The sequence below is a fragment of the Halictus rubicundus genome, chromosome 8, assembly GCF_050948215.1.
Source record: "Halictus rubicundus isolate RS-2024b chromosome 8, iyHalRubi1_principal, whole genome shotgun sequence".
NCBI lineage: Eukaryota > Metazoa > Arthropoda > Insecta > Hymenoptera > Halictidae > Halictus > Halictus rubicundus.
Genome location: NC_135156.1, coordinates 6,388,035 through 6,410,346, shown reverse-complemented (window position 1 = coordinate 6,410,346; position 22,312 = coordinate 6,388,035). Strand labels below are relative to the sequence as shown.

The following is a 22,312-nucleotide window of genomic DNA, read 5'->3' as shown; positions in this document are numbered from 1 at the left end:
AGTTTCTTGTAATTTAATGAAAAGCGACAGATATCTCGTTCAAATGACTCCGGCAGAGCAGGTAGGCGAGCGAAAGTGATCGATCGTCGCGGTACCGATTAAATTGTCGCTAAATCATTTCCGTTTGCGGTGCATTGGGTTTGCGGAAAGAAGGCGAGGAGGGTTTGGTCGGGAGCGAGGAATGAGTTACGCGGCTGTCTTCGTCTATTTTCTTTCAGTGTAGGAGCTACACCGTGGCTTCTCTTCCTGGCGATTCCACCTTTAGCTCGTTTATTTTCACGAGGCAACAGTGTTTCAGTCGCTGAACGGAGGGTGCACGCACGCCGAAGAAATAAAAGGCAGCCGCCTCGGGAGCGTGTTTCACGATACACCGGCTCATCGCCGAAGAAAAGGATCCGCCACGCGGCCGCGGGTCAGACAAAGACGAAGAACCAGGGTTCGGTGGGAACCCGAGAAGTTGCTCCCGCTCCCGCTCCCGCTCCCGCTCCCGCAACCCGCTCCCGTTCTCGTCCTGCCGCCGGTGCTCGCTGATCGCCCTCGAAATTTTTCAAATCCGCCGCACCGATGCTCGCTAGAACTCTTCCATTTTTTAATTCTACGCAACCTAACTGTGAAACAAACTCGTTTTCAATCCTTTCGAATGACCACAAGATTAATAAGATAATATCTCCGTAGAGAATTTTTATTTTTTATTATATTTATTTATTTGTCAGGTTGGCCGTAATATCTACACATTTTTCTTTCTAGTTTACCGACGGTACCTACTCTCTGCGAGAATAAATAATGAAAACATAATACAGACACTTCGAGTGTAGAAGAACTTGTATTTTATCCATTTCAATTTCAATTAAAACTTATCCGTGGATAATGAAGCATGATTTTTTGACACTTTAGATAAAAAGCAGAGAAACATTCATACTACTTCTCCCTTTTCCTTTTTCTCGTTGTCACAATTTTTGTATAATAATACAGAATTATTGCTAAGTCACTAGGTCACTAAAAGTCTTTGAATTTTTATTTTCAAGTATATCGATGGTGTTTGCATTTGCGGTTTGTATAGTTTGTCGCAAGGGAAATGTTCAGCGCGAGTCTCAACACGTGGTTGGAGAACAGTTTGAAACAGTATGAAGCCTTTCTAGCGGAGACGCAGATATCTCATCGTGGATGGGCAACAACAGAAAGGGACGCGTGTAGAATGCAGTCGTGAATACGTTGCCTCGAGTGAGTACTACACTGATCCGGAGAATGAAAGAAGCGAGTTGCGAAGGCGAGTAAATCTGACGGCGCCCGAGAGAACAGAAGAAGGGGAAGAGAAAGAAGAGGATAATCTATAGGAAGAGAAGCGAGAAGAGGCCAAGTCCAGTCGATCTAAAAGGAAGGAAGGCAGGAAGGAAGGAAGGAAGAAAAAGTTCTTCAAGGAAGGGTGGAGACCAACCGAGATACCAATCGGCGATTTTTTATACCAACCAAGAGGAAGACGATGAAAATTTGCAGCATCAGATTTTCAAGAAACTTCGTTGCATTAGAGCTCGATGCGATTTCCATCCAATCTTCCTTCAACTTGGTGAATGAAATAAGGATTGGGAATTTTATATGTTTATTGAGAATACAGTATTTAGCATATTAAAATGGTAAAAGGAGGAATCAAAATTCCACATGGCGTCTGCTTGTTGCAATTATGGTGGGAGTCGCATGTATTTGGGAGAAAAAACGATTATTTTTCTTTTCATAAATCAAAAGATTATATTTGAAAAACATGAAATATAATATTAATATTTGGTCCCGGAATTGCTGATTAGACTTCTAGGCCAGCTTCCATGCTGTAAGCATCTCGGAACATTAATAACGTTGAACAATTTGAAACACGTTTTTCGCGACCAATCCATGTCGGCTGAAGTTTAGCGCCTTCCCACGGCAATAGTGAGAAACTATTTAGGGTGCGTATAGTATGAACTACTGTGCGCGAGGTACTGGATCGTTCCGATTAAATGTAGGTAATTATTTAAACCAATATATTGTATTTCTCATGTTCCCATCCCAATCCAGCAATAACAACGCGTAGGAACAACAAATGTTACAAGACCGTGACTCGTGGTGACAGTACGAAAAGTATGTCGCGATTTAGGTTAGAAAACCTACTCTTTGCAGTGGCAACAGTTTTTTACAATTATCTCGGAAACGAATGTAGACCAGCGGTAACACGTGTAGGGAAAAGTTGTCCAGAATGATGACCTTAATAACATATTTCAAGGTCATTGAAATCGCTTTGTCAGATCGCGTTGTAGGTTAGTAAACCGACTCTGTGCAGTGGCAACAGTTTTTTGCAAATATCTCTTGAACTGCAAATATCAATTGAACTGTATGGACTTGGAAGACATATTTTTCCAACAAGATGCCACACTGTGGGCGAAACAATGCAGTTGCTGTCGACAAAGTTTCCTGGTCGTGTTATCTCGTGTCGCGGCGATGTGAATTGTCCACCAAGATCGTGCGATTTGGCGCCATTGGACTTTTTTCTTTGGGGTTTTCTGAAAGGAAAAGTGTATGTCAATGATTCACAGGCCATTCCGGAGCTGAAGGAAGCAATTGGACGCAGCATTGCAGCAATTACTCCGCAATTACGCCAAAATGTAATCGAAAATTTCGTCAAAAGAGGTAACGTTTGCAAACAGAGACGAAATTACGTTCCACACTTAACCTCCAGGTTTGTACATTATAATAAAATAAAGACGTTCATACTTAAAAAAAATATACGTTTTATTAATAAATTAAAATGTCAGTCCTATTTGGGACAGTCTTTAGTAGAAGTGGATGCGAGAGAAATGGCCCCTCCGATAGCGTCCCTCCCCTGCGTAGAGGGGAACGTTTCCGAGTGTTATTATAAGTTCTATCGGAGAAACGTCGCGTCGCGTTTCTCCAGAAAGTGGAGTGAAATGAAAGAGCCCGGTCGACCCAAAACCGTAGAGGACGCCGAAAAGAGGGACGGCGGCACGCGCGTTACAGCATTCTCCGTCGGGATCGCAAAAAAGTATCAAGGAAAGGCTACCGTACTTGGCGGCGGACTCGAAACGAGTCGCTTACTCGTACTTACAACGATTACAACGGTACCGAGAGTACTACGGCTCCTGTACATTGGGCTCGTGGCTACGTCGAAACCATCGGAACGTGGTGAAAACGAAAAAGAACCGGTGTATACTGTGTTCGGTAACTGTTACCTCCGCGTGGCACGATTTATCGACAAATCGTCACCTTCGTCGCACAGTACGACGAAGCGACTCGACGACGATCAAAAACCGATTTTCATAATATTGGGCAATAGAAGAGAGAAAAAATTCACGTTACTTGATACGGAATTAATTGTATTATATCTCGATGCATTTCTAATAAACGTTATTCCTGTAAAAGTGAAGATACGAAGATCTTAGAAAAAACTACCGTGGAACAATGAACGTTCTCGAAATTTATAGTTAAATGAGCTGCAGGTCTTAAATCGTTCACAATTTTCACACCTCACGATTCTCTCGAGATATATATCATTACCGGAAACTTTATTAAAAGGAAAACATATTTTACGAGAGTCGTACAAAAAATCGTGAAGGTTTTGTAATACTGAGTTTTCTGCTACATATACAAAAAATTAATTTCCAAACAGACGATCGACGAATGGAAACCATTTTAAGAGAAGATCTCGAAGATTACCCACTTTCACGAGATCCAGCCCAAGTACGGAAATTACTCTGAAACGGTTATAATGATATCCACTTTTCTCGTAAAAAGCAGAAAAAATCCTTGTTATCACTATAGGGTGTCTGTGAAAGGATGAGCTCTTTGCGGATTGCGGTGAAACAGATGAATAAAAAAAATTTTTTAATTTTTAAATGAATAGCATCATGGATTCGATTCGTTCCTTCTGCTGCAAACAATGTAGTATTGCTGCTTTTTTATTTTGAAAATCTAATGAAAAGATAGATTTGTGCAAATTGTATCCGACTTTGATGAAGTAGTAAATTGTAGCCAACAGTGATGTAATATCAAATTAAATTATCCACAAGGAAAAATAATATTGAAGCAGTGAAACGTTACTCAGTTTTATTGCCTAAATCTGGAAAATGTCATACTATTATATGTATCTATGAGAAAAGTTGATAAACTAAATTTAAAATAGCAAAAATATTTAAAAGTTCAAGGATATCAATACATTATTTTCAGCCGGTTGAAATGATTAAAAGACGAAAGACATTTCTATTTCGCTGCCGTCTCTTGTAATTGAGCCAGATAATTTTCATTTTGCGTGACGCTCTGCAGAAGCATGACAAATAAATCGAAAGAATGTAACCTCCATTGATTTTGATTATCGGCCAGGATTCGGCGTTTTCGGGCCACAGTGCGACGACGCGCTCTGTGGTTAGGATCCTTGTTACACGAGCATCGAGAGGGTATTGTTTATTATCACGCGTGCTCGGAGCTCGGCCGCACGATCGCAATTACCAGAGGAAAAGGAGAACGGGATACGGGGTGTTCGTGTCGATCACGGTTCGGTTTGATCTGCTCGGGCCCAAATGGACCGAGAACGCTGGATTCGGTTTGTAGGTTCGTATGCCACGGGGCCAGTGGGCCCGCTCGCTGGAAAGTGTATGGTGCCATGTGCGCGCACGCGCATCTACTCGCCGGTCCACGCGTAAATTCGCACGCGCAAATCGCATGCGCCAAACCTGTAGTTTCGTTTGTAATTTCGTCCGGTTTCGTGAATGCATCCGAAAATGATTATACCATCGTTTTTGTCGGCTTCTACGAGCACTTTCAGCTACGATCGTACGTGCTCACGGTTGTCCGTTTTTTGGGAGTCGTTCGGGCCCATACAATGGTCCCCGCGAAGCACATTCTACGGAATTAATATATTTGGATACTCTTTCTTACATTAGAAGGATGTAAAGATTGAAGCTACAGAGTCAGTAATATTTTTTCTAAAAATTTAGAGCTATTCTTACGTAATTTTTTTGTTGCTACATAGTATAAAATTACTCCCAGTAAAGCAAGAATTCGTTGAGGAATTCACAGATAGTTTCAGGGGAATTAAAACACTACAAATTCAATTCGTGGATTTCACAGATCAAGACTTGCTTCCCCACTCTAATTTCCCCTTCTACCGCGCTATTCCCCCACGCTTCCGCCACGGTCCGGTCACGTGACTAACCCGGTACTGGCAAAGAGAGGGTACCTTCTTCCCCTCGATTCGTGCTCCTTCCCCTCATCTGGCGACCAAGAACAGAAAAACGCAACGCATGCGCAATAATACAACTTCCGCTTTACATAGCCCGCGCAGGATTGAAATACAATACAAAGTTAACACATTTACTAGTAAGTATATTTGTAACTACGAAGTCTGTTGCGATCCAAATTTAATTGTATCAAAATCTACGACCTAGATCTGTATTTATGTGGTCGTTTCACCGAATGTTCGTCGACGGTATTCGCTAAATATTTGTAACTAACATAAGCGCACGCTCTACTCGCGAGGAGGATTAAGAAAAACTGCCCGTGCCCTTCCAGCAGCGGGACCACCTCCAGCTTCGTCTCTCTCTTTCTTATATTAATAATTGCGCCGCCGAAACCTGTCCAGATTATACTCGTGCAGAGGAGCGACTGGCTGCTCGTTGCTGCTCGTTCAGGTACTCGTAATTGTCGGAGCCTCTCTTTCGATCTGCTCGCTGAATACCACGCAAATACATTACAACTTTATCAGTAGAATTCGCTTTCGTGCGCGTGGCACCGCAATCGCGTCGAGAGACGTTTGAATTTGCAGCATTTTCTCAGGCAAAATGGGACTTCAGTTTCTCACCTGCCACATTACGTGAAAATATTTACGGCTCACGGTTGTGCTGTTGGTTTTTATGAAATTATCACGATTTACATATCGACGATTTTTCGGAAATGTCTCTAATGACTTTTTGGATCCACTGTGAGACTGAAAAATTGCAATTTATAATTCTAATTTCACCGAACTGCAGATTTGATGCACTCATGATAAAAATGAACAGGTAAAATAGAGAATTAACACGTTGACCGCCATGTCACCCATATGTGGGTGACGGAATTATTTGTCCAGGTTTTAAAATTAATTTTTATGTTAATATATTCACTGTACCAAATTTGATTAGGATCAGTGAAATGTAAGAAAGTTGGAGGACTACTCAATATCGTACATTGAATTTTTATTTCGTTAAATAACTTACTTTAATTACATGGAATTTTTGAGGTTTCTAGTCTGGCAGTCAAAGTGTTAAAGAATATCGTTATGATATCTAAGGGCGCTATTCAATTTTTTTGACTTTGAAAATCGTTTATTTCTTTTCCTATCCTTTTGTAAATCCTTTTGGCAAATCGTAAGTAAATCCACGCTCGATCTATTAACGCAAACATTAATTTTCAAGCGAGAACAAATAATTTTGCCGGTCGAACGGACGGATTACTTTAAAATCAACGTATTTCGCTGGAATAAAATTTCAAACAATTGTGAAATCGATACCGATCGAAATTCGCGATCGCATAGTGACGGAACCTCTTCGCCGAGGATACACGCAAGACCAGAGCAAGATCCTGCTAAAGGAGAATTTAACGAGACCCGGGTAATCCGACGAGTAATATGGTTTTCCCGCAACAAAAAGGTCTAGGCTGAACGCAGAGAAGAGCGGTAAAGAAAAAAGAGGGAAAAGAGAAGAAAGACAGACAGAACATTCATACCGTGTCCCCACTACCCGGGCCTTACTAGCAACGAAATGAAAGGGAAACCATAGTAATTGAAGTTAAACGAGATAGCCAGCCATTCATGGTTACGGGATCGTGACAATGAAACTTGCTCTTCGTTGAACGGTCGCCTCGGGCGACAGACAATGGCTCTGCTGGAGTTTATACCGTGTCGAGGAGTTATGCCGTAACATGCTGGTCACCCTGCTAGTTTTCTACGAGTAGCATGCAGAGTCTGCGCGAACTACGCTTCCGTTCGTTCACGAAATCCGTCGCCTTTCTCCGATTCATCCCCTTGTTCCACAAAGATGAATTGTTCCGGACTTCCTTGCCCCTCTGCCTGCCCCTCAATCCTCTCGCCGAGAACGAACTTGGTGTACCGCACTTTCTGTTAACAATCACAAACACGAAACAGATCCTACGACATTAATATAAAGCCCCCTGAAATTCGAGCTAATGCAAATACGTGCTTGTCATTCAAGCAGAGCAATGTGAAATAGTCACTTCCAGTAATAAGTAATTTAGCTAACACGTTGAACGCCACGTCAGCCATATGTGGCTGACGGAATTATTTGTGTAGGTTTTAAAATGAATTTTTACGTTGATATATTCATTGTACTAAAGTTAATTAGGATCTGTAACATGCAAGAAAGTTGGAGGATTACTCAGTATCGTACATTTAATTTTTTGCAATTTTTATTTCATTAAATAACTTACTTTGATTTTATGGAATTTTTGGGGTTTCTAGTTTGGCGTTCAAAGTGTTAATAAACCCGAAATTAGTTAAAATTGGTCGCGCTTATTCGTGTTTTAGCCCCTCTTATATTTTTCTTTGATTACTTGACACGTTCGCGGACGTGAATGCTATAGCATTCAAATTTTAAAGACAATTTTTATTCATTTAATTTTATACAACCTTAAGTTTTTGTAATTAATATAGATTTCGAAGTAAAGACCAACTGTCATTACTAATGACAGTTAACTTATTATTATTGTTTATGTCTAATCAGATTTCGGATAGTACAACTAGTTTCAAGAAAAATTGCCTGTCTATTTTTGCAGCTCATTGAAAATTTTACTGTCCGTGAACGTGTTAAATATATCACGATAAAACTGAATTTGTCGAACTAGCCATGTATTGGTGGACACAGTAAACGTAAATGTTAAGCTTTCATTAAAAATTTGAAAATTATATTAATTTCCATATCATAGCCAGTTCCCGATAAACTTAAATAAATTCGAACAATTTTATTCCGAAACCGCTCGAACATTGAAAAAAATAACTGTATCACAGTGTCGCCAGATCAAGACTCGTTCCCCCACTCTAATTTCCCCTTCTACTCCCCACACTTCCGCCGCGAAAGCGGGGATAAGGAGAGGGGATAACATTCTCCCCTCGATTCGTGCTCCCTCCCCTCATCTGGCGACACTGGAAACCATAGTCTTACAATATTTAACTGAGCCATGGAAACTTTGGACTCTTTGATATCGAGTATAAGCTTAACAAAATAGGATGAAAAAGCAAAAATTAAAAGAAAAAGCTACCGGACCAGAAGCAACCAGTCACCTGACGCGCTCCGTACCGTGATCCGAGTTAATAAAATCGTCGACTGGACGGCCGGAAGTGGTCGTGTAAAGCATCCCTTGGAGAAAGAAGAAGAAGAAGAAGGATCGTGACAGAGGACGTTTTATAAGCGATCATCGCGGGCGGTCGTCGTTCCTTTGCAGTTCGATTCTATTTAACGGAGTTTTCCATCGAGACGATGAAAAGGGGCGTGAAGAGAAGTGGGGGGGGGGGGAGAGGAAGGGGGCAGGACCGATAGAAGGTGAGGGAAGGGATTCAGCTCGTGCTCGTACGGTTTACAAATTCGCCACGAGTATCGTGGGTGGTCGCAGCTTCCTCGCTTCTGGGGAACACGCCGAGATTCTTCTTCTTTCGGGAGGAATCGGACGCGCGACCAACAACCATGCAGGTACCAGATACGATCGGGACGCTGACGATCACCGGGTCCGCCGTCGGCGAACTTGACCGGTCGTTTCACTGCCACGAAGACGTTTACGGTCTTGTAGTTAGACGCTGTTGTATAGTCCTACGGATTAACCCCTCAGCGACGGGATCCGTACGCGGTGGTGCGGTCTACTACGCCGCGCCGTTTCATCGCATGCCGCCGATCTCCATGCGCGCCACGGACAATCGTTTTCTCGCATGCCGCTCGGCCCACATGCGTGATATCAGCTTTTTCTTCTTACTTGTAGATGCACGCCGAACCTGCCGACCGCTAAAAGTTACGCGTTGGCGATATCTTTGCCAAAAAATTAACTTCCAGTAGCATTCCGATAATCCAATATTTTCCAGTTGACCTTCAACTTGATCTTGAATGACCTTGAGTCCTTGGTCACTGCACGCGTCTTAAAACGACTTGTTAGATAGTACATAGAAAAATATATCATTCTAATTTAAAAGAAACGGAGTTGACCTTCATATTTTCCCTACGCGTCCACCTTGGACTCGAATGACCTTGAGTCCTAGTTCACCGTACGCGTCTTAAAACGCCTTGTTAGATAGTACATAGAAAAATATATAATTCTAATTTAAAAGAAACGGAGTTGACCTTCATATTTTCTCTACGCGTCCACCTTGGACTCGAATGACCTTGAGTCCTAGGTCACTGTACGCGTCTTAAAACGCCTTGTTAGATAGTACATAGAAAAATATAGCATTCTAATTTAGAAAAACAGAGTTGACCTTCATACGTCCTCTACGCGTCCATCTGCAAAGGAACTATTAACATCAACTATTATTTTCTGTTTTCTCGAAACTCGATTGTGCTCATTCTCTAGAGTTTGATTTCGCAAACTTAATTGCTAAAACCAGCTCTAACATAAACAGGTTTCGAGACTATGCTATTACCATGCAACAGTTTAATTTCGATGGCCGACAGAATGCTATTACTAGATGTCTCACCGCGTGTTACACACGCTGCGGCATGTAATACGCCATAAGTAAATGCGAATGAATGATGTTAGGTCTACTGCGTGGTATCAAAACAATTTTTCGATCATCGTCTAAATCCCCGGTCGTGATACCCAGTTATATGTAACCCACGCCTTTATGTATCTTTCCAATACAAAATGGTATCTAGCAGTGATCATTGTATCGAGAGAAACGGAAATGAAACGAATAGAAATTATAAAGAAATTAAAAAGTATAAGGTAGAACATTAGGGTGCAGTACATTATCAAAAGGGCTTTTCTAATCATAGACTCATCTCCTATTGTGTGAAGATAGGATCCGTTTACAGCCATGAGAAAGCCGAGAGAAAACAATGGAGTATCCGGTGGAAGATGAGTAGACTCCGTAGGGGGTCCAATTTAAGGATCAACGAGGTATCGGGGCGTTAAATACTTTCTAATCGTTTGTCGACGTCTGCATGAGAGAGAAAAAAAAAGACAAAAGGAAAAAGAAAACGAACAAAGGGGGAAGCCTAACTCCTCTGAAACTGATCTTTTTACGATGCCTTTCCTCGTTTTATCGGACGCACGATCTCGATTATCATTTTTCGCCGATGTAAAACCGGCATATCACTGTACGGGATTGAAGAAAGTCAGCCTCGACAGCCTCGGACCACCTGGTTCCCTCCTGGGAGGTCGCAAAAACTGAATATACGAACCATTAAAAAGAGAAGACTCTCCGAGTGAAAAGTTTCGTAGTGCACGCGGGGTCATTAAACTGGAAATTAAACAAATTTATGCAAAAGAATGAATAGGCGCAATTTAAAAACGGTAAAAAATTCGAACAATTGTAGATTGTCTATACGCATACTATTTCCTCCGACGAGTCCGAGTGAGACGTCACACCGCGACGTCTAGAACACATTCGTGCCCAGGAGACGCTGTCGTAAAGCGAGATTACGATGCAGAAGATAACAAGATCGATACTCTAGTTTCGACCGCACGGACGGAGAATCTCCCGCAGTGCCCTGCCTGCGAGGGTAACTCCGTTCGAAGATCATCTTCTTCAGCCTCTCCGACCATTTTCTCTCGAAACGGAAGACAAAGCCGAAACATTGTAAACAACGTCCCACAGCGGCCGATCGAATTTCAGGAGATGACCGATCACCCGCCCGGTTGACATCGGCTACGCTCCGCCGAGAGGATTCTCAGGAATCATGACAGAACTCGGATAAAATCTCTGGAATAATGTCCTCAGCCACCCTACGAGCGAAGCGGGCGGCTGCTGTTTAGATCAGGATGTTGGTGATTTAGGTAACCAAGATGATGATTATCGTGAATACATATGTCCCGAGTGACAATAAACGTCGTGTTCGCAACGTTATAGCCCTCTGTCGCTACCTAGACGTACGTCTAACAAATGTGTCCACATGAACAGCTTCTTCGACTCGTTTCCCATTATCGGCGCTTACTATCAATCCTGATTTTCACTATCCTCGACATTGTTGTATTTCACGAGTGGTGTTTTCCTCGGAATTTTTTTATGCTATCAGGAACATCGTGGAAGCAAAGTTTTGTTGAAATTTCTGAAAACATTTCACAATTAAAATTTTGTAATCCATACTTTTTTGTGCTATTTTCGTTGTAGTCGCACTGTTCGAGATTGTTCCAACATATAAATATTTTTTACAGGTAAATCGGTAACCCTTTGCCCTATCGAGTCAGACTCGTGACGAAGATTCTCAACAGAGTCCAATAGATATGTGTCTTATTAAAAGACTGCAGATTTTATGACAAAAACGGGTAAACACAGTTTAAAGCAGTGGACATATTAAAAAGATTTAAGGATATCAGTGTATTGGTTTCAACTTAATAAAATAATTGATGGAAGAAATAATTCTTTAATTCGCTCCTGCATCTTGCAACCGACGCAAACGTTTTTTATTTTGCATGAAGACCGGCAGTCCAGCTATTAATTTCCTATAAACCGAAATAAAATTCTAGTTTTCAATCGCACAGTATAAAAACGCGAATAAGTTTCCTGTTGCATTTCGCCGTGTCATTTGCACGTACGACGAAGGTGAAGAAGATGTCCATCGAGCCTGCCATTGCATAAAATCCTTGAAATCCAATACTGTCCCGGAACTTTTATATTCTTTTAGATTCGTCGTTAAACTCGTTCGCTGCTCGACAATAACATTGCAGTTACAGTGTTTCAGTTATGACAACTTTTCGACGTCTCGCGGAGTCGTTGGATGTCTCTTGTCGAAGGACAGTGACGTTTCGTTGGCAACGTACGCGCGGAAACAAGCATAAATTCACTCGCCGGTACTTTGTGCCGTGCGATGCTTGTTCGACATAACATTTAAAAACGATTCAAAGAAATGTCGATTTTTTAAAGAAAATAAGTTGACACTTGAGGAATTAAACGAAATTACACAAAAATATATTAATTATATAAATATATATAAACTTTATTTGATTCCCCTAGGGGTTACAAATCTTTAAATCATCTCCTCCTTCCATCGTCGCTTTCCAATTTTACTTAAACCTAACTTAACACTATCTTATACGTAAACGTAACCTAAACATAATTCTAAATATATATATAGAGAGAGTATGTTTACCGAAGTCCTTAGATACCTAACCTTAAACTTAAACCTTAAACTACCCCCCCCCCCAAATATATTAATTAAAAGAATGTAATAATTTTATATTCTTATACGTGAACACAAGTTAATATCTTATCGATAATATAGCGAAACAGTTTATGTTAATATGTCTTTGCAAATTTTTCCGTGTCAATCTTCTTTTTATATATTTTTGAATCTATCTCTTTGAAACCAACGCAAAGAAAAAAAAACGGACCCAAGTCCCGTCATTCGAAGGTTGATACAGCCCAACTGAAAAGTTGAGTAATAATGACTGTGCGTGGAGCAGTAGTGTGCATCCATGTTAGGGGTTGGGGGCGAAGGTAGGAACTCCTACTGATAAACTCGAAGCAAGAATATTCGGAAGAATTCGGCTGCAGTTCGAATGGTTCGTTCGTCAATGTGATCCTGGATGTCGAGGTCAACGGGAGGGCGTGATTCGAGCAAAATGATGACAGAGAACGGTCGGAATCGTATTCTGCGCTGTACACAATGGCAGCCTGGTCCATAATTCCGCGGCTCGAGCCATCTTTCTCCTGATTTTTCCACCGCAAAACTCACCTTGCCTTTATTTTTCACGGTTTTCTCGTGCCTCCACCTCCTCCTCCTCCTCCTCCCCCCTCCCTCTATATCTCTGAGGGGGGTGACAAAGCGTCGCTGTCGAAGGAAGAGAATGAAGCAGTGAATGGTAGCGGTCAATGCCGAGGCGTGAGACCCCAGGACATCGTGGATTGTCCTCGAGAGAAAACGACGGAGAACTGAATGGGGAAGAATGGGCACCAAACGAGGCAAAGTTAGTCGACCTTAGGGATACCTGTAGAAGGGAACGGGGACATATTCGCCGGGGGATGAAGTCGGGAGAGTCCCGACTCCGGGAGCTCGTAAAAACGCTCCTGCCCCAGGGAAGTCGCGTTCCCCTTCGTTCCTCGTGCTGCGATAATATTTTCCTAGGAGCCTACGAAAACTCGATATGCCCGCCTCGAGCGGCCCGGATTCGCTCGGGCGATCTCGTTTTTCACGTATCCCCGGGATTTCTCGATTCTTCCGGGGTTAAAACCCCTCCCGTCGCTCGGCTGTTCGCGGTGCCCCGAGGTAATTCCGAAAAAATCAATATTTGAAGAAGCCGGCGTCGCTTATTTCAAGAAAACGCAGGCTTTGCCGGACACAGGATACCAGATAAGAGGCAATCGAGTTTGTTATTTTTAATTTATCTAAATGCGAACCATGCTTGCAAGGAAAACTGTTTGTATCGTTGTTTTTTGGTGACAGATAATTGGGTTCGGTTCGTCGAACTCTTGGACAGGATTTGGTATTTTTGGCGGATATCCGATCACTTGAAATTTCCCCGTTGGGTTGTAACGAAAAACACGAGCTACTAAAAGTTTAATGAAACTTGATTATGCAAAGATCCCCTCTGATGATTTTGCGCGTGTCTGGCGGTTGGCAGAAAAGGAACAAGAGGGAGAAACGATAAAGGATAGCTTTTGTTGCGATACCGGGATCTTCTTAATTCTCGTAGGCAGATTGGCGGGCTTTCGTGTTTTTTTAATCCACGTGGCCTTTTTAAGGCCTCTCTCGATCTTCCATGTCCGTCGACGTGTATATTTAGGCTGGTATTAGGCTCTGGCTACTTCTATGCGGCTGCTTATTAACTCTGTTCAGGCATAAATTGCCCTTCGTAATGCAACCGATTCGATTCCCTACGTTCTACCACTCTTCCCGTCCTTCTTTTCGTTTTCCCGTCGCCTTTAATGGTTTAGGAAGCATGACTAATTCCTGTGTATCGTACCCGATTGATAGAGTAATTACACCGCGGAATATTAATATTGAAATTCGTACCGCGTACCACGTCTACCTTAATTTCGTGAAACAGAATTCTTCGATCGATTTGCATTAACCGACTGCATGAAAATGCAGTTTCATCACAGGTGCAATATCATCGTGTAATACTTTATGACCTCGTATACGTATGCAAAGAATCGTTTTTACCAATGCATTATATTTAACAAATGAAAAGTAGTATTTTGATGTGATTTTAGCATTTTGGTTTCATTTGTGTTACATGTGTGTTTCACAAAATTCCAGATATCTAAATAGAAAAAGAAAGGAATTATAAAATTATAAATTTAAGAAATTAACCTATTAAGTTAATTTGATTTAATTATAAATTATTATCATTTTATTGAAGCTATAAAATTACTTAGATCTGTTGCAAAGAAAATGTTTATGCTGTACCTGATTGTCCAATATTAACCTTGGGAACCTAACCTTGGAATTTTTCAATGGGAATGATCTCGTCGATGATATATATTGTTTTACCTAAAATTGCAGCACTCCTCGTGCAACTCTTTCGAAAGGAAAGCTAAATACTACTTTTTTAATTTTTCTTTATTTCGAGCCACATCCATTACAGAGGCCTTAGCAAGCACTTTTATGCAAGCGCGTGTATCATTTATCATTCCAGAGAGTAGCGTTCTACATTCATATTAAGTTACGCAAGTGTATTCACGTAATTGAACGGTGTTTAAGTATTCTTCTGCGGGCAAAAGTTATCGTACTGATTACAGAGAAAGAGAAAAGAATATGATTGATACTTGTTCTTGTCCATTACAGTGGATACACCGTTGACGATCGTCTCTTCAGATATGTACACACACGCACTATATTTTGTACGTATCTAAGTGGGTTAAGTAACCGAACATATCCTGTGGACATAACAACAGCCTGTAATAAATGACAGCGGGCGAAAAAAGTCTTTATTCAAAACAGTTTCCTTTCATTTAGTTAGCTGGAGAAATACGAAAGACTGTAACAAATTGATCAAAATCTGCCGGTTAATTTCATATCTCTACATACAATCATTTTTCTTCTACATTATTAGCTTTTAATTATATACGATTGACACTCCAAATATTTTTTAAATCTTCCATACAGGCCCACATAAAAAAGCAGTAAAAGCCCACAACTTTCAGTATTTTCTCTCCAATTCCGACCAATTGCTTAAAAATCCTAATTTTAGAATTCTAACTTTTCAGAACAAAATCCAAGGCGTACGCTCCGCTGTTAGGACCATAAGATATCTTTTTAGGAGTGTTGGAATATTAATGGGAGTTGTATATCATAGTGAGAAAATTCATTAGGCTCGTGATTATGGTGCATTAGTCGTCGGCGTAACGCGGGCACGCGTTACCCAGAATCCAAGGGGTGAATTGTTTTTCAGGCAGTGAAGTAAATCCTCTTATCCGCATCGACGGCGCCGAACTTGTACAAGGAACACGAAGAGGAACACGAGGACCGGGCACACGAAGACGTACGCAGTCCGCGGAGCGATCGAATCGCGTTCGGAGCAACGCGTTAAAAGGACGAGGGTACATTAACCATACAAACGCAGAGCTCTGTCTAGCCGGTAAGGATCCTCGGGAGGGACAGACCCAGCGACACTCGTTGCATCTTGTTACAAACCATCTCGTCCTCTTAAATTGGATTTAAATTTCGAGATTTATAACACGAGCGCGCGCCCACTTCTGAGAAGTCCGCCAACCGACGCTTTTAATCTCTTCATCTGCCACGCTTGAAGGACCTGCTACGCTTAAACCCCTTTAAATTACAAGCAATCATATATGTAGGTGCGCGACAAAGTGATAGAACATTTTATGCAAAGCGCTTCGTCCGTCTTGTAAACACGTTGCCACATACTTATAAGTTTACCGTGGAGAATTATGCAAACACACTCTTCGTTAGTTGTTTCAGTAGGTTTTCTTTTCATTCGTTAATAAATCATGATTTTGTCCTTCGATTATCGAAATGGATTAATTAAGTATGCTTTTAGAGCTTGTTAAACATTTTTCCATAAAACTTGGATTCGTTCCGGTGCTAGTTCCTTTCGAATTCTTGTCGATTATTATTTATTCATTGCTTCAAACCATATAAGGTTTATATAGCATATACAAAGAATTTTGTGTCTATTACTATTTTTTTTTTTTTTAAGGAATGAACAAAAAGAAATTTTGAGAAAATTGCAGTTGGTCGGAATTGCAGACAAAATAGTTCCCCTTTCCAGCTTAATTATATGTGTTGACAATTTTTGAAAACGCGTTCTGCAGATGTGACGTGCCAGTGATGATATGATATAGTGCATTCCGAAAATTTCATCGAAACCAATTTAAATTGAGAATATCGTACGCCTCGAAGCAGATAGCTATAGCTTAACAAAAACGGTCCCCTGTGAACCGATCTTCCTGAGATCATTTTGCTGCATGTGTATACTAGAATCTCAGACCTATGAGAAAGTTTCGAGGCAGGAAGTGACTACAAATATTTGCCTAGCTAGCCGTCTTTCACGATTACACCGCGATCCGACTGGACTGAAGCTCGATTGTATTCATGCGCCGCGATATTCATGCTCGGTTCTCGAGGTTCATTCAAGTCGCACCGGAATGATTCGAAATATCGAATGATCGATTCCAGTTTAGGAACAAAATCGGAGACAAATGCCGTCGTTCAGCCTAAACCACTAGGATTTATTTTTCCGGCTTTTTAAAAGTACACTCATTTCATTACGAACAACAATAACAACAAGTCACAATTACTTATCAATTCGGTAAGCTTTAAATTGAAAATAAATATAAATTGTTTAATAGCACTCGAGGATAAATGAAATAAATATAGAAGAGTAGGGTAATTCGATGTATACAGTACATGTTGGCGAATTTGTTCACTATCATTTTCAACATCTAGATTTTAATTGGTTATTGGCTATTGTTAGCTTGCGTCGTTTCCGCATATCTTCCACAGAAATGAAAATAAAAATTGAATGGAAAGTTCGTGGAAAGAAAATCGATTTCTGGGAAGGGAAAGAAAATAAATTTTTCAGGCTAACAAGCTCTTTTTCTTCGGGCCTGTGGTATTAATCGTTTCAGTGATGACGTAATGATGGTCCCTTTCTTTTACAAATTAGAACGATTTTCGTAAACCCGACCGGTGTTTTCCTCGGCGAGGGAATGTCTGAAAAGCGCCCCGCGAAAAGGGCGGAGTCCTCCCTCCATTATCCTTGTCAATGTTCTTGTGGTCTCGGGTAAATCGCCGGCGGAATTACAGTAATTTTTCTGTCGAAAGTCTCGATTGCTAATTCCTCGATATTCTTAACCACAATACACATAAACCAGAAATTGGTCCACCGTAATCATAGGGTGGACGAGTTTATGTGTACGATATGTCGTTAGCGATACTCTGTCACTTTGACGCTTCTACTCGCCTGTATACAGTATAATTTTGACATACCACGGTTCGAAGAAGTCATCGCACGCATGCGTGGCAATTCTCCTTCATACGACGTGATTACAAATGTAAACGATTTGCACGTTTGCAAAAATAATTGTGAGTAGACATTTTCTGCAGTATTATTTATTCGATAATATTCATTCACTAACACCTTTACCCGTCGACTGTAAAAATAAAATAATTTTATTTCGACAAGATATTATTATTTTTCTTAAGAGATACTTAAGATACTTAAAAGATACTTTTTCAAAGATTCTTTTTTGTGTGTTTTTAAATTCTCTCAGTCTTTCTATTGCTTTGAATCACTCCTTTTTAAATTATTTAACACTGATAGTTCAATTCACTGCTTTGTAAGGTTTTCCTACTTTAAATATTCTTATTTCTTTCTTGATTGTTCTAGCTAATTATTCGGTATACAAATTAAATATTTTTCTGTGATTCCAAATTCTTGTCGCCTTCGTCGGTTCAGGACTCGAACTCGGACGACACATCGATATATACCTGGCAGCGAGGTTGGACCTCTACCTAAGCTAAGACTATCAGGTCCGTTAGGGCAGTTTTGGTAATCTACCTGAAGATGAAGTGACACCAGCGGAAATTCATTTATTGAAGGATCGATTCTACGATCGAGACTCACTGCCAGTGATAGGTACCGTTACTAACAACAATGACTACTCCTCGAGAACTCTGTCCGTCGAGTAATCATTCTACCTGGTTCTACCGTGAAGTCAGGTGTCTCGAAAATATTTTCCTTTTAGTGCCAGCGCTCAACCCTCGAACGCTAGTACCAATATATCAATTCGTTCGAGTCCTCTCGTAAATTTAATAGCGCGCAATTCGATATTTTCATAGGCGGTGAGTCATTTTCATAATTTTCCGGGATACATGGTAGTGGGAGGTAATAATAAGATCCTTTTTATTGTTCGTAACGTCGCCCAATATATTTAACGAATTATTTTTCAATATTTACAAAAAAAAAGGCACTGTTGTCTCGATAAATTTACCTTTTTGCATAATTTATCCACCTCGACTCCGTTCAACATATATCATTTACAATATTATTACAGATTATATTACAATTAGACGTTTCTTAATTCGCGAGAACAGTATTCGGCATACCTCTCCCCGAATTTACATAAATATTTTTCGCGTATTGTTCGTAACATTCTTAAAATTTGTAACGTTCGATATTTAAACAAATTCGTTAACTGACGATGGGGGTTTTTGTTTCGACGTGTGGGGATAGTCTTTTGTTATCTTTTAAAAGAGGGAAACCTGCTACTACTTATTGCGGAGGGTATAGAAGGTTCGATAACGCTAAGGCACTCTGGAATGCTTCATCCTTCGAGGACGTCTCCTTACAATTAATGTCGATACGACATCATCTTACTACTTCTAAGACATCTTCGTATGTACAATTCGATAGTCGATATTAAAAAAGAAAAAACAAACTTCGTCGACGATTGCATCATTAACACGTTGACTGCCAAAGTTTACTTTAATTGTCACGTTAGGGGGGAGTAGCTTACCGGCGTTAACGTTAACCACTATGGTACGCTACCCGTGAGCATCGTGTAACAAATTTCAGTTCACAAGACGTTCCGTTCTGTGAATACATAAATGGTTTCAAAAGTTGCCGATATCGGCGGCCAACGCGTTACAAGCAAATTACCATTAAGGTACTGGACAAAAACGACACGCTTTAAAGTTATATCTGTACAAAAATTAATATGACTAGATCACAGTTAGCGGAACAGCCTGGTCGTCGCCCCCTTTCATTTCTCTGCGTCACCCTTTGACTGACTTCTGCAACAAACAATAAAAATCGATTGGTTAGACAGAAATTTTAAATAATAAATCATTCGTCTTCTTTTTTTTTTTCTTTGTCTATTTATCCGGTTATCATTTTATTCGGCAAACTTTATTGGCAAGTTGTGGACATTCCCGGCGCGATACCAGTTTATAAATTTATTCTCGTCGAAAATGAAACCGTCGAAGGTCGCCCCGCAGGTATAGAAGCGAACCAGGGGGATGATTTCAGGTAAGGGCGGTTTTACTGGAAGGGACTCGAACGAAAAAGAAGAAATCGGTGGGGAGAGACCGAGAGGGAAAAGAGAGATGAAAGAACAGCGTACCGGTTCAAAAACCCACAAAAGGGAGACTGAAATATCCTGAAAGATGCATTCAGGTTAAACGCAGCGGGCGAAATCGTCTCTCGTCGGGATCAGACGGAAAAGTAAACGAAAGATGAAGTAAGATCGTGAATAACGACGAAAAATTCGGTGGGGCCGTTGCACGTCCATCGATCTTCGAACGAAATCGAACCTCGAATGGACGTCGAGCTTTTCGTCTTCTCTGAAATTCACATAAATCTGGGGACATTGCGTAACCGGTCGACACTGGACATCGTATAGAAACGCAAAGGAATTAATAAGACAATGGAAATATAGTGACCATAAAATATTGTATAAAATATTTTAGAAATCTTCTTTAGAGAAATCTTCGAACGCCGATAGTCGAGGACTGTGAAGGGATGAAGAAGAAAAAAACGGTAGGAGCGACACTGACACAGAAACTGGTCTGTCTGTGTTTTCGCGTGCGTGTGTGCGCGCGCGTGTGTGTGAGCGAATGGTGAAAGAAATCGGGCACAAAAGCGTCGCTTCTCGAATGTATACCCTCTGAATGGAGTCTGCGATTTGAATGGCTCAAGTTTCAGCGAGGGGTCGCGCGTACCATTGTCACGGGGCAAGGTCACAAATCTGGTCGGAAACTCCTTTGAACTTCCTCGGTAACGCGGATGTTACCTCACGAATAAAATTTACGGTCGTTCAAAAGCGAGGGAGGTGAGAAGCTTTCCGAAAATAGTCTGAACGGCTCGAACGTTGAACAACCGATCTTTCTTCAGGACATTTACGAGGAAATGCTATCGCGATTGTTTCCGTCGACGCAATTTTCAGTTTGCGGTACCTTCGACTCTGCGCAGTATAATGCTCGCTGGGCTATTTCGAGAACGGGTTAAATTGTTGTCAATAATTTGAAACTGCTTATGCATAAAGTCGTGGTGAGATTAATGAATATCGTTCAGCAACAACTCGAGTGAACTAGTTATGCAAGTCTGGAGTATACTAGAGATTTGTTTAACTTCGTAATAAATTTGAATCTGGATTAGTTTAAAGAAATGCAAACTTGTATAAATATCCACAGTCTCTCGTATGCTAAACGCAACTGTTGGATTGGTGGAAGCCAACCGAACGTAAAACTGTTAGACATTAAGTGAAATAAAGTAAATGTGAAAAATTCTTTGATATGTTCGATGGATTTTTGATTGGAACATGTTTGAAACACAACACCAACCTTGCAGAGAGAACAAGAGCCAACAAGGATGCGACGTTGGCACCTCTCATTGACTTTGTTGCCACCAGGAGATAACGTCCAAAAGTTCTTCGTCCTCGGGACTCATGGGCTCGTAATTATCGTAACCGTCGGAATGGGCAGTGTAGAGGTTGCCGGAAGTTCCGTATCCCTGGCTGCCAGCTGACGAGGTCTCGGAAACAAAACTCGGCGTCGGTGAACTGGAAGCTTCGGAGCAGGGCGCTGGTACGAACGTGGGGCTGGGATTTTGTCGGAGGTGTCGGTGCATGTCGGGACTATGATGTCGGATTTCGTTCATGTTCCCGCGCAGTCTCAATTCGGCCGAGTGGTGACTCGACTCGACTCCGATCCCATTGCCGGAGCCGCACGTGGAGGACGAGGTCGACGAGGGTGGGGACGATGTAGGCGAAGAGACACTCGCGTCGGACCCGCTGTCATGCTCCTCGAGAAGACGCTGTAGACTCCTGATGTACTCGACAGCCATTCTGAGGGTCTCGACTTTCGACAACTTTTTGCTACCGGCCCTGGCACCGCCGTGCGTGCCGGCGGTGCTTCCTCCCAGGGCTTGTGCGACGCTTTGAGGAATATGCTGCCTCAGCGTGGCGAACCCGTTGTTCACCTGTTTCACACGATTTCTTTCTCTCGCGTTTCGCCTCGCGACCGAAGCCGGCTGATGTGGTACTGCACCGTACGGTCCAGTCTGCCCGTAAATCTTGGACCGCTTGCCACCGTGTTGCTGGATCTTCATGTCATTGGACGGCATGCTGCTCGTGGAGACGATCACATTACCGCGGTGGTTTTGAGCACTGGTTGTCGACGACCCATGGAGATTATGGTGATGATGCTGCTGCTGGACGCTCAACATGATGGGCAATACGTTCCCCTCCTTCGACGCCACTAAGGTCATATCACTGATCCCCCACTACAGGAGCGCGGCAGCGCGTGCCAGGTGACCTTGAGGAATCCTACGCTCGACGGTGGAACAGTTTAACCCTTTTTCAACACCTTGGACGAGAGTACACGCAACACGAACTAATGGAGAAAAATCGTGGAAAAAACCTGGTCGATCTCGTTTATGAACGGAGAGTTTCACGAGTTAAGAAGACGACCGCACCCTCAATGCTGATGGTACGGACCTGGCTCCCGAAATGCCTTGCCAAGAAGGGTTCGAGGCCTTATATAGCCAGGGCGGGCACGCGCCATCCCCTCCACAGGCCCCATACTCGATACCGGGCCCTAAACCCCTGGCAATCCCCCTTCCCTCCGGCCCCGGCGGCCTGCAGTGCCTCATACCCCTGGAATCCCCACCACCG

At 41.9% G+C, this 22,312-nt stretch overlaps 1 protein-coding gene across 1 annotated transcript; it reads right to left on the bottom strand.

Moving 5' to 3' along the window:
* Positions 1–21,027: 21,027 nt before the first annotated feature.
* Positions 21,028–21,906, bottom strand: LOC143356172 (achaete-scute complex protein T3). Its single transcript, XM_076791642.1, has one exon. It carries the CDS (start codon positions 21,904–21,906, stop codon positions 21,028–21,030), a length of 879 nt encoding a protein of 292 aa, XP_076647757.1.
* Between the last annotated feature and the right edge of the window lie 406 nt (positions 21,907–22,312).